Genomic DNA, 12,500 nt, shown 5'->3' on the forward strand with positions numbered 1-12,500 from the left:
CAATACGTGAGGGGTGATCCGGAGAAGACGGTGAACAACTGTGACATCTATCAGAGCGCGGAGGCGGGCAATGCACTTAAGGCTATGCTTGCCCTAGGATCATCAAAGCCGTGGCCCGATGCGATGGAAGTGCTAACGGGACAGCGTAAAATGAGTGCTGACGCTTTGATCGAATACTTCCAGCCGCTATATCAATGGTTGATCAAAGAAAACAAAGCCATCGGTGCTCATGTAGGATGGGAACCAACTGACAGTAAGTTTTTAATCGTGGAGATCTATTAGAACATCATCTAATATCATCTTGAATCATTCTTTATCATTGCAGAATGTAAAACAGCATAGCTTTCCACGAACAAAGCTAACGCTTCATAAGAGCATGCAATTTATGGGAATGTTTTATTGCCCTTTGCATGCTTTACATCATCTCTGACACGCCTCAGTTCTCGGAAGAAGCATTTTATGAGCACAAACACTTTGATTGACAATCAATAAAATCAAAACAAAAATTATGCTGCTATTTTGATTAAGAAATTAATTACAAACGCTCTTATCTTATGAGATCCTATCCTCCACGCAAACCGTAGCTATTGTGTTTAATGAACGCACAAAACAATAATCAGCAGTCTGCCAGATAAAAAGTGAGCAGATTGTGTAACAGGCAGCGTCATTCTTTTACACTCTCTTGATAGTATGGCGTCGTCTTATCACCATAGTAGCCTCGGTTACGATAAACAATTTGAATAAAAGCGCAATCGAAATCGAACCTCCAGTTCAGTATCACTTCTGTAGTGATAGATCTTCAAAGATGAAGCTCTGCGTCGTTTTATTAGTGGGTTGCGTTGGGCTGGTGTGTCATGTGAGCGGTGGAATCCTACCACGATTCCAGGCTGACGAGCAGGAGGCTTTCGCGTACTTGGAAGCTCTCGAGACGGAAATTCTCGCTCGTCGGAATTCAGCGAGTGAAGCTAACTGGGCGTATGATTCCAACATTACACCGGACAATCTGGATGTGAAGAATGAGGTGGCGACCGAAAATGCCGCATTCTATAAGGTACACTCTTAAATAAACTGCGGCAAAGAAGCTAATGGTGTTCATATTACAGAACGTGGCCGAACATCTCTCCCAATACGACTACGAGAGCTTCCAAGATGAGGATCTTAAACGACGCGTGCAGAAACTGATCGGACTGGGTTACTCGGCTTTGCCGGAGGATAAGTTCAGCCGTATGCTAGATGCCATCAACAACATGAAGGAGAACTATGCCAAGATCAAGGTTTGTGATTATCACGATCGCACCAAGTGCGATATGGCACTGGAACCGGAGCTGACGGAGATAATGGCAAACAGCCGTGACTCTGACGAGCTGAAATACTACTGGCAGCAGTGGTATGATGCGGCCGGTGCACCAACTCGAGAGGATTTCCAAACTTACGTTGAGTTGAACGGAGAGGCCGCCGCATTGAACAGTTGAGTATTGATTGAAAAATGACATGAAAGTTTGTGATTGATCATATTGCTTATCTTGCCATAGATTATGAATCCGGCGCCGAATCGTGGCTCAGTGCCTACGAAGATGATACCTTCGAGGAGCAGGTGGATGCAGTGATCGAAGAGCTAAGACCATTTTATGAGCAGATCCACGGTTACGTTCGCTATCGGTTGAGGGAGTTCTATGGTGAGGATGTTGTTTCAGAACGGGGACCTATTCCGATGCATCTGCTCGGTAATATGTGGGCTCAGGGATGGGAACAGATTGCTGATATCACCAGCCCATTCGGAGATCGTCAGCTGTTGGATGTGACGGACGAAATGGTCGCTCAAGGATACAACCCTATTCAAATGTTCGAGATGGGTGATGAGTTCTTCCAGTCGCTCAACATGACCAAGCTGCCACAGTAAGTAGTTTTGGAGTGCAGGTTTAATCTGACAGGTTCAATCAAACATTACAATCGATTTGTTCGTAGAACTTTCTGGGAGAAGAGCATCCTTGAGAAGCCAGACGATGGACGCGATTTGATTTGCCATGCTAGTGCCTGGGATTTCTCGAAAACCGATGACGTGCGCATCAAGCAGTGCACTCGGGTGACGATGGAACAGTTCTTCACGGTTCACCATGAGTTGGGCCACGTTCAATACTACCTGCAGTACCAACATCTACCGAGTGTCCATCGTGGCGGTGCGAACCCCGGATTCCATGAGGCAGTCGGCGATGTCCTTTCGCTATCCGTATCAACTCCGAAGCATTTGCAGAAGATTGGTCTTCTGAAGGATTTCGTACAGGATGAGGAATCAAAGCTGAATCAATTTTATCGTTCAGCATTGACCAAGCTTGCCTTCTTGCCGTTTGCGTACACGATCGATAAGTATCGTTGGGGTATCTTCCGCGGTGACATCAAGCCGGAAGAGTACAATTGCAAGTTCTGGGAGATGCGCTCGAAGTACTCTGGGATTGAGCCACCGGTGGTCCGTTCCGAGGCAGATCTAGATGCGCCAGCCAAGTATCACGTGTCGGCCGATGTGGAGTATCTGCGCTACTTCGTGTCTTACATTATTCAGTTCCAGTTCCATCGGGCCGCATGCGAGAAGGCAGGAGAGTACGTGAAGGGTGATGCGGTGAAGACTCTGAATGATTGCGACATCTATCAGAGCGCGGAGGCTGGTAATGCCATTAAAGCTATGCTTGAGATGGGATCATCGAAGCCGTGGCCGGATGCGATGGAAGTCCTGACCGGAGAGCGTCGCATGAGTGCTGACGCATTAATCGAGTACTTCCAGCCGTTGTACGATTGGCTCATCGTTGAGAACGAGCGTCTGGGAGCATTCATTGGCTGGGAAGAGTCTGAGAGTATGTATTCGATGCCAGTGTGTATTGGTATTCAATTTAAATATCTCCATTTTTATCTCTTTCAGAGTGCGTCTAAGACCAGATGTTCGTCTTGCATGATCCTTGTAATTTGTCTAAATAAACTGTTATCAAGAAGCAAATATTTGGTTTTAGTTGGCATTGAAGGTATTTATTTTATGAGTTATATGAGATATGTTACAAGCTTGTTTCATTGATAAATCTCTTACAAAAATGTAACCAAAATTTAAAACGCGTCAAGATGTATTTTGATTTGATAAATCATTTGATTCTTTTAAACATATATAACGACGGGTGAGCCGTATGTTTAAATCAATTGATGTTTGTTATATTTATATCCTTTCTTTTGTTGTGCTGTGTGATATTTATATCCTGTCTTTTGTTGTGCTGCGTGATATTTATATTCTTTCTTTTGTTGTGCTGCGTGAGCGTCTGATCGAAGGTGCGTTCAATTGAAAAAACACAATATCATCGTATTGTGTGTCTCACTGATTGAACCCTATTCATGTGCTACAAAAACCAATCAAAACCTTTGATAAGGAAAGTTGATTAAGCAATTCATTCATTCGAGATATCGCAAAACGATTGGAAATGCAAAATAAGCAAAATGACAAGCGGGACATCCCCTAGATACGCCTTGACCATCTTTGCCCGACCGATAAGAAACCAGTCGTTATAAAAGAGCATGCAAATGAGCAGATTCTGTTCAGTTTCGTGCGTGCAGTGAAACTTACCGCACCAAACCATGAGGATCGTCTCGGTGTTGTTAGTGGCGTTTGGGCTCGTGAGCTGTGGCTACGGTGCTACACTACGTGGTTCCTCAGACGACGAGCAAGAAGCTTTGCACTACGTGGAACAGTTGGAGTTGGAAATTCTGAGTCGCCGCAATGTTGGCACTGAAGCGGAGTGGGCTTACGAGTCGGACATCAACGATGCTAACTTGCTGGTGAAAAACGAGGTGGCGGCCACTAATGCTGCGTTCTTTAAAGTGAGTGGCAGGTCAGCGTAGCTTTTGATGTAGTTAGATAATCTCTGAACGAATGTTTGTGTTTTTTTTTGCCGAAAGGATGTGGCTGAAACGTTGGCCAAATACGATTATGAGAGCTTTCAGGATGAGGATCTGAAGCGACGCGTGAAAAAGCTAACCAGCTTAGGATATGCCGCACTACCAGAGGATAAGTTCAGCCGTATGCTCGATGCTATTAACGCGATGCAAGATAACTATGCCAAGGTGAAGGTGTGCGACTACCACGATCCCACCAAGTGCGATTTGGCACTGGAACCGGAGCTGACGGAGATACTGGCCAACAGCCGTGACCCTGAGGAGCTGAAATACTATTGGCAGCAGTGGTACGATGCGGCCGGTGCCCCGACGAGAGACGATTTCCAAACCTATGTCGATCTGAATGGTGAAGCGGCAAGGTTGAACAGTTGAGTTGATAAACGCTACCGAAAGACAAAAGGGAATGGATCGAGTAAGATAAGATATAATTTCGCAGATTACCCGACGGGCGCCGAGTACTGGCTGAAGGCATACGAAGATGAAACCTTCGAGGAGCAGGTGAATGCGGTGATCGAAGAGCTGCGTCCACTGTACGAGCAGATTCATGCCAACGTGCGTTATCAGCTGCGAAAGTATTACGGCGATGAGATTGTCTCGGAGAAGGGACCCATTCCGATGCATCTGCTAGGTAATATGTGGGCCCAGGATTGGGCGGGGGTGGCTGCCATCACCAGCCCCTATCCCGATCGCCAACAGTTGGATGTGACGGACGAAATGGTAAGACAAGGCTACACACCGATTCAGATGTTCGAGATGGGTGATGAGTTCTTCCAGTCACTCAACATGACTAAGCTGCCACAGTGAGTAGAGAACATATTGTTCTGTTTATAAGATTCGGATCTAATATAATTTTTCGGTCGCTTTCAGGTCATTCTGGGAGAAGAGCATTCTTGAGAAACCCGAAGACGGACGGGACCTAGTGTGCCATGCTAGTGCATGGGAGTTCTCGAAAACCGATGACGTGCGCATCAAGCAGTGTACTCGCGTGACGATGGATCAGTTCTTCACGGCTCACCATGAGCTGGGTCACGTGCAGTATTTCTTGCAATATCAGCATCTACCTAGCGTTTATAGGGACGGAGCAAATCCCGGCTTTCATGAGGCGGTCGGCGATGTTCTTTCGCTATCCGTGTCCACACCAAAGCATTTGGAGAAGATTGGTCTCCTGAAGGATTATGTGCAGGATGAGGAATCGAAGCTCAATCAGTTCTACACTGCTGCATTGACCAAGTTGGTGTTTCTTCCGTTTGCGTACACGATCGATAAGTATCGTTGGGGTATCTTCCGTGGCGACATCAAGCCGGAAGAGTACAATTGCAAGTTCTGGGAGATGCGCTCGAAGTACTCTGGTATTGAGCCACCGGTGGTTCGTTCCGAGGCAGATCTAGATGCGCCAGCCAAGTATCACGTGTCGGCCGATGTGGAGTATCTGCGCTACTTCGTATCGTTCATCATTCAATTCCAGTTCCATCGAGCAGCTTGTGAGAAGGCAGGAGAATACGTGAAGGGCGACCCTTTCAAGACACTGAACGATTGTGACATCTATCAGAGTGTGGAGGCTGGTAATGCCATTAAAGCGATGCTGGAGATGGGATCATCGAAGCCGTGGCCCGATGCGATGGAAGTCCTGACCGGAGAGCGTCGCATGAGTGCTGACGCTTTGATCGAATACTTCCAACCGCTGTACGATTGGCTCGTCGTTGAGAACGAACACCTGGGAGCCCATGTAGGCTGGGAGGAGACCAAAAGTTAGTTCGGAGATCTCAATGCTTAAAAGTTGTACAACTAAACCGATTTCATTTTTCTTTCTTTCAGAGTGTATCTAGCTCGCAAAGAGCAACAGTTGAATGAATAAAAACGATCACAATCCGACGGCAATTTCTTCTGTTGTTAACAAATACAAGGTCGATTGATAAACGTCCAAAATCTCCTTTCTATGTTTTTTCCACTTTTCACGAACGCGTGTTCATAACCGGGATACTTTTCAGTGCGAACGTAATCCATCAGTGATGCAGGCGTTTTCCTCTGCGCTATAAGTCCTCCCTGTATTCCCTTCGGTAGCAGATAGACTGAGTTGCCGTCAGTTGGATCATGTCTGGTATAGAGTAGATTGTACTGTCCAGTGAAGAGAAACTGCTTGGTGCGAAGGTTCTGGAACATGACTGATTGTTTTCCCAGCTTCGGATAATGCGACAGCTTCCAGGTGCTGGCGAATCCACTGCTTTTCGAAGCCACCACATAGGGGCTGTCATTCTCACCGGGATCTATTATAACGCTCGGCACCAGAAACTCGTGCGTTCTGTTGTTGACTATTGCGTAACAGCAACCATTCTCTAGGAGACTGGCCAGCGAAACGGCACACTGTAGGAGAATGAAAATTACTTTCAAGCCTAACAGGCACATGTCGCGTAGATGATGTGCAGTGAATTGTACTGTAAAGCTGGTTGGACCAATCGTTTGTCTATAAATAGTAAAAACTTCTGTACTTTTGTAAGGGACCAAAGTGGTTCAACTGGAGACAAAAATTGCGAAACAATTCGCTCAAACCCATAGCTAAACTGCCATCCTCCAAGATTCTTGACAATGGCGCGTACATCGAACGATGCATTATCTAATGTTGACCGTCCTAGTTGACATAACCTATAAATCCTCTGACTCATTGACAGCCACGTTCGTCGGCACGAAGTCTTACGTGGCCATCGCCGTAGCGACGGTATTTTTTTATGACACATTTCGGTGACAAGTAATGGGCAAAGGTTGTAAAATTCAATTGTAACCACACCTTTTGCTGGGCTCAAACAGTGGCACGCGCATACCCCTTTTTCACGGCCACCTCTTGACCAGTGGCCGATGGTGTGGCTAGGAGTCACCTTCGGAACGGGGTGGTCGACGGGGACACCGGACGGTCATAAAGTTTGTTGACAGTTTTTCTTCACATTTGCCCCATTGCTTTGTCTGTCAACCGCTGGCATCCGCAAAAATGGCTCCACTGAAATGCGTCTTATGCGGTGACTAGAGTGAGGGGTGGGGGGTCGAGTGATAAACCGCAGAAAGAATCTCATTGTTCCGAGCGCCACCGTACTGCAGGTTGGAAGTGAGGTGCGAGTCTGGTGGGGCCGTCCCGGTGCCGCTATCACGTATCGTACTTGCATGGCACCAGGCTGGGTTTCCCAGCGTTTTCCCACGACCACGGCGGCCGCGTTCGCGTATGACCTGTATCAAGCCCCTTAGCACGGATAGGGGTCGCGATGTATGCTGTGCGTGTGTGCGGTCCACCTGCTGCGTCTCGTGCGCCTGGACTGCCTTTTTGCACTTTGAGTCATGCGCGTTTAGTTTAATTTTCATTAGCATGCGCTCGCCCCGTCAATCGCCTCCATTCTTATCTCATCTACAGTACCTCCACCGAAGGGGGTTTGAGGTGGGGAGTCTCCATGCGTGCGAGTCCAAGGGGTTCGCCAGTGTTTGTAAGCATTGTACGTGTGTCTTTTTTGCCTAGGTACTGCCGTACACAAGCACCAGCACTACGACAGCGAAAGCACAAGAACGGAGTCGCTTAGAAGCCGCCATCTCCGCGCTCCTGTGTCGTAGGCAACGCAGCACACACGTCAATGTGTGGCTGCAGTGTAATTGTGCTTCGCAGCTATCCGACTGCGAGAAAACCATCAAATGACCGTGAGGTACCGGTGGGCTACACAGGCGACCGTAGCCCTAACCGGCTGTCCCGCTTTGACACTTAATTTGAATGCTAGCACAGTATACGAACCCACAGCACTAACAGCAGCAGCAGCGGGGAGGCGGTTGAAACCAAATTTTCCCCGCTTTCAACGCACACAACACAATCGATGGGGTGGTTGGGAGTAGCGACTAGCGACTACCTGTACACTTCCGAGTAGATCTAGCCGTGGGGGATACATTCCCTAAATTGGCCCCGCAGGGATCCGAAGGGACCGTCGTCTGGGAGCTTTCAGTTTCGTTCCGGTGTTCGTCGCGGGTGGACAGGTTTCGCAAACGTTCTTAGTTAATCGTATGTGATAAATCGATGGTGTGTGTATTGCACATTGAAGAAAGTAACAGAATTTTCGGAAACACGTCGTAGTAAACAGGTGAAACAAAGAGATTTTTTTTGTGAAAAATGTGCAAAACCATGGTACCATATTGAGTTGATGTGTTAAAGAGTGGGGATAAAGGTTTATGTTAAAGTGGAACAGAAAGAAATACGCAATGAATAAAAAAGAGAGTTTAGTTTGCTATTTTGTATGATTTAAAAATTATTCATAAATGTTTGGTTTGTGAAATGTTCTAAGAATATTTGTATGGTATTTTAATACATTGCCGCAGATTGTTTTAAGTGTGTTAAAATTTAATTCAACATTATAAATTATTTTATCATCAAATTTTTAATACATTTTCTTTATCACTAAAGTGTGCTAGTAAAAATGTGTTACCAATAGTTTAGTAAAAATTAATGATGGCATAGTAAATACATCTACAGTATCGTGAATTACCATTAACCCGTGTCTCTTTAGTGCTCTACACATTATAGTGCAATTTGCTCTACGTTATGGAAAATATGAATTTTTTAAACGAAAGTGAATCGAAAGTGTAGGCGTAAAAACCATGAATATTTAAGATCCAAAGTGAAAGTGAAAAAGGGTGCCCACAAAACACAACATAACCCTCATAATCAACCCGAAAAGTGTTACTGTTTTGTTGGGTTATTTTTCTGAGAACCCGGCACACACCGGCCGACCGGCCAAGGAAGCCCCGAGCCAAGGTGATCGATTGCACAATGTTTGCCGTGCTGATAAGCTGTACCGCGGCGGTGGTGCTTCTGTCCTCACAATTCGTGCATTGTGAGCCGGAACCACAGTTGAATCTACCCCCATTGCCACCGTCAGGAGTGGACGGAGGTCGTGCGGTACCGTTCGCTAACGGTGGACCACAGCAGCCACCGCCCAGGGGGCCACCGAGTGACAGTGGTGTTAGTGGTGCGAACGGTGGGTTCGATCGTAGCCGAAGCGAACGCTTTGGTCCACCGTATGATGGCGATGATGAGGAGGAGGAGGAAGGGGAACGTCCAAATTATCCGCAGCAACCGCAAGGTCGCGCCAACAACGAGTACGATCGGCGCGATCGTCCAGATACGGTTCGTAGACAGGACATACCGCTTTATACCTTTGAGCATTGTTTCTATTTTGATTCCTTATTACAGCCTTATTCCTTCAATGATCGCAATCGATACGACGGCAATCGTGGGTTTGATTCTGATCAGCGATCCGGACCGGTCCGATATCCCGGTGATCGCAGTCCCAATCCGTATGTGTCCGATGTGGACAACCCGTTGCTGTACCGCGATCAGGGTGAACGGAATCCGAATCGGTATGTGTCGGATGTAGAGAATCCGCTGCTCTACCGTGACCGGACACCGTACACCCCGAACCGGGAGGACGACCGTAATCGTTACAATCCGAACGCACGACCGTACAATCCCAATGATCCAGGATTCGGGGGACGGAATCAGGATCCGGGTTTGCGAAATCCCGCCTATAGTGATCCGAATCTGCGTGATCCGAGTTATCGCGATCCAAATCTGCGCGATCCGAGTTATCGCGATCCGAATCAACGGTACCCCGGGAACGATCCTGCCTATCGCGATCCGTCCCGGTTTCCCGGTGATCCGGGTTACCGAGATCCTTACCGCAATCCGGAGGAGGAACGGTTTCGGGCGGAAAATGAGCGTCGCTTCCGGGCGGAGACGGAAAAGCTGCGATCCTTTCTGGCCGAAATCGATCGCAAGAGTTCGCTCGAGTGTTCACTGAATGTGGCGGCCCAGTGGAACTTCGAAACGAACATCAACGATGCCACCCAGGTGGAAGCGGTAGGTAGCAAGATAGATAGGGTTAAGTGGGAGTCTAGTCTCTAATATGCTGATGTTTTTGGGCAAATAATTTGTGGGAAAACCTGAAGTAGGAGATCGCAAGATGTAAGTCTTGTGTAGAATCAGTTGACATTGACGTTAGCTCGGCGTGACACTAACCTGCTGATGGTGGTTCAGATGGGGTTCTGGTACGATCGGGGTAGTGGAAGCTGCGGGGCCGCCACTGCGATATCTACTCGGTGAGACTGAGAGCGTTCACGATGCGGGAATTAGCATTGTTTGTTGCCGCCAAGAGAAAGAATGTTTTCGATGCGAGTGGTACCTCAGCACTCCCAGGCCCTCAGCACATGAACTTTGAAATGAGACCCCAACAATTATGCCGCCCATTAGTGAGTCGCTGAATGCTGAATGCTGAATGCGGGGTTTATGGGAAACGCATACGAATAGGCCACGTGACATTGAACTTCTTGTTATGAATTCGTTGTTTTGATGATTCAAGAAAATAGTTAAGAGAATCTCTGTTAGATCTGATGGATTGAAAAAAAAGGTCTTTAGGAATATTATTATTCATTTATTCACGGCCATCTTATTGTAAAGCTTGGAACAGTTAATATTTGGCCGCTTTTGTTTACTCATTGCAGCGCGCCTAGTGGTCACTTTGCCATTCCGTTGACAGCGTTTTAATCATTGTAGTCTGTTTATTTAGTGGTAAAATTTTTGTCAAAATTGATCTATGCCTTCAAAAGTTATCGCCGATGGAATGCAAAGGGAGAAAAAATAATCTGCACACTCACTGTAAAAATTGGATTTGGCTGGAGAAAAAACCTCGAAAGTCTTGAAATTTTCAAATTCAACTCAAAATACCGTATGTAAACTTTAGGAGGGGTCTTTACCTTGAATTTAGGAAAATAAAACAGCCGAAAAGTGTAACGAATGCCCGATTCTGCAGGCAAAATTGAATCAACACTCCTGGGATCTCTCAGCGTGATTCCACCAAGAAAAACTCACGACAGTCGACGTAACAGTTCGGGATATATTTTTAAAAGAAATTTTAAAGTCATAAAAGCTAGAAAATAGCAAATAGGGCCCTAGAGCGCAGCTTGATTGGCCAAATCCGTGCTAGGAAGCTGTATGAACATCAGTTGACCGAATTCAAACCATGCATTTCGATGGACGATGCAACAAACGTAAAAATGCATTTCGAAAAATAACGGGCAAAAAATTTACTTTGCCAATCATAGAGGGAATGGTTTAGGAAGGGTTTGGTTTCTTTACGGAGATAAATTTGCCCATAAGATGATGATTTGGCGTGGGATTTGACATTGTGGCGACAAATCAAATGTTTTCACCATTCGGGCAACGTTCATTCAAAATTTGAGCAAGAAAAGAGTGTCTACGGAAAGGGATTTTGTCCTTCATTTGTCCACCAATAGTCCTGTGTAAGTTTGGCATAATTTGGATAGCTGTTCTTGCCGAAGGTATGGCGTTTATTTTTTGTATTCAAATAGATCGATTTCATAGGGAAAACTATCAATACCTAAAAATGTCTGGATTTTCGTTCCTTCGATTTCTGTTGAGCAATTATCATAAGAAAACTTAAAAAGTATATCAGTAGTGTATAAAAACCAACTAAAATGAGGGTGACATGCAACAGGAGGGCAATTGATGTGACCTACAGTACTGTGCAAAAAATTTAGGGTGATGTCAAAGTAAAAGTTGAAAAAGTGATATAAAAAACTAATGAATAATTTGCATCAATACTTCTTATTAAAGGCAATAAGAAAACCTACAAAATGACACCTTTCTTTTCTTTATACGTCATTTTTTGGCTGAGATATGAACTATTTTGTGCGGCCAAGTATTAACTGTTCCAAGCTTTACTCTGCTCAACATCTCGAAATAGCTGGCTGCACAGCAACGCTACAACGATTTTCAGCGCCTACTGTGGGACCAGATGCGACGAATCGATCAAACGAAAATATTTGACGACAAACTCTACCGACAAGTGCGCCTAATGTCAATCATCGGTCCAAGTGCCCTGCCACCAGATCAGCTCGACCGAGTGAGTATACTTCCGCTAAACAAACTCGATTGCAGCACCGTTAGAGTAAAGTGATCATCAATGAACCGTTTTGCCAATTGCAGTACAATCGCATAGTGAACGACATGCTGGCCATCTTCAATGGAGCCTCCATTTGTGCCTACGAGCAACCGTTCGAGTGTGGTTTACGCTTACAGCCTCACCTGAAAGATGTAAGTAGCTCCGAGAGTTCTAGGTAACGAGTTCGCTGTTTTGCTGGCTAATTTGCTAATGGTGTGACTGACTCATTGCAGATAATGGCGAAGAGCCGCGATTGGAATGAGCTGCAGTACACATGGCTCGAATGGCGCCGGAAGTCGGGACGAAACATGCGCGATCTGTTTGAACAACTGGTCGATCTAACGAACCACGCGGGACGTGTCAATAGTAAGTGTTTGTTCGAGTATGATTTCCAACGATTGCTTTGACCATTTTGTTTTCACACTCCACAGACTTCACGGATGGTTCCGCCTACTGGCAGTTCCCGTACGAATCGCGTAACTTCCGCGAGGAGATGGAACAGGTATGGCGTGAGATTCTACCATTGTACGAAATGATTCACGCGTACGTGCGGCGCAAGTTGCGTGAGTTTTATGGCCCGGATAAGATCAACAA

The 12,500-nt window shown here is 46.1% G+C and overlaps 4 protein-coding genes across 7 annotated transcripts in view; all 4 read left to right on the forward strand.

Moving 5' to 3' along the window:
- LOC125959537 (angiotensin-converting enzyme-like) overlaps positions 1–740 on the forward strand; it is an 8,442-nt gene extending 7,702 nt beyond the window's left edge. The window contains exons 11-12 of the mRNA XM_049692362.1: positions 1–253; positions 326–740. The exon at positions 1–253 is cut by the window's left edge and continues 628 nt beyond it. Of these exons, the coding sequence (XP_049548319.1) occupies positions 1–253; positions 326–342 (270 nt within the window). The 3' untranslated portion in view covers positions 343–740. The remainder of the gene's footprint in view (positions 254–325) is intronic.
- A 65-nt stretch (positions 741–805) lies between these two features.
- Positions 806–2,922, forward strand: LOC125959538 (angiotensin-converting enzyme-like). Its single transcript, XM_049692363.1, has 5 exons — positions 806–1,051; positions 1,104–1,467; positions 1,533–1,896; positions 1,966–2,846; positions 2,912–2,922. Exons 1-5 carry the CDS (start codon positions 806–808, stop codon positions 2,920–2,922), a joined length of 1,866 nt encoding a protein of 621 aa, XP_049548320.1.
- Positions 2,923–3,593: 671 nt separating this feature from the next.
- Positions 3,594–5,849, forward strand: LOC125959125 (angiotensin-converting enzyme-like). The gene is made up of 5 exons (XM_049691926.1): positions 3,594–3,852; positions 3,931–4,294; positions 4,364–4,727; positions 4,795–5,675; positions 5,743–5,849. Exons 1-5 carry the CDS (start codon positions 3,610–3,612, stop codon positions 5,751–5,753), a joined length of 1,863 nt encoding a protein of 620 aa, XP_049547883.1. The 5' UTR covers positions 3,594–3,609; the 3' UTR covers positions 5,754–5,849.
- A 2,055-nt stretch (positions 5,850–7,904) lies between these two features.
- Positions 7,905–12,500, forward strand: part of LOC125959121 (angiotensin-converting enzyme) — a 63,594-nt gene continuing 58,998 nt past the window's right edge. For 2 of the 4 annotated variants that reach the window (XM_049691918.1, XM_049691921.1), the window contains exons 1-7: positions 7,908–8,030; positions 8,351–9,073; positions 9,140–9,805; positions 11,709–11,867; positions 11,951–12,058; positions 12,140–12,272; positions 12,338–12,500. The exon at positions 12,338–12,500 is cut by the window's right edge and continues 422 nt beyond it. In XM_049691918.1, the coding sequence (XP_049547875.1) occupies positions 8,717–9,073; positions 9,140–9,805; positions 11,709–11,867; positions 11,951–12,058; positions 12,140–12,272; positions 12,338–12,500 (1,586 nt within the window). In that variant the 5' untranslated portion in view covers positions 7,908–8,030; positions 8,351–8,716. Of the gene's footprint in view, positions 8,031–8,350; positions 9,074–9,139; positions 9,806–11,708; positions 11,868–11,950; positions 12,059–12,139; positions 12,273–12,337 lie in introns of all 4 variants that reach the window. The other 2 variants (XM_049691919.1, XM_049691920.1) reach the window with 2 other exon arrangements.

The sequence above is a fragment of the Anopheles darlingi genome, chromosome 2, assembly GCF_943734745.1.
Source record: "Anopheles darlingi chromosome 2, idAnoDarlMG_H_01, whole genome shotgun sequence".
Classification (NCBI taxonomy): Eukaryota; Metazoa; Arthropoda; class Insecta; order Diptera; family Culicidae; genus Anopheles; species Anopheles darlingi.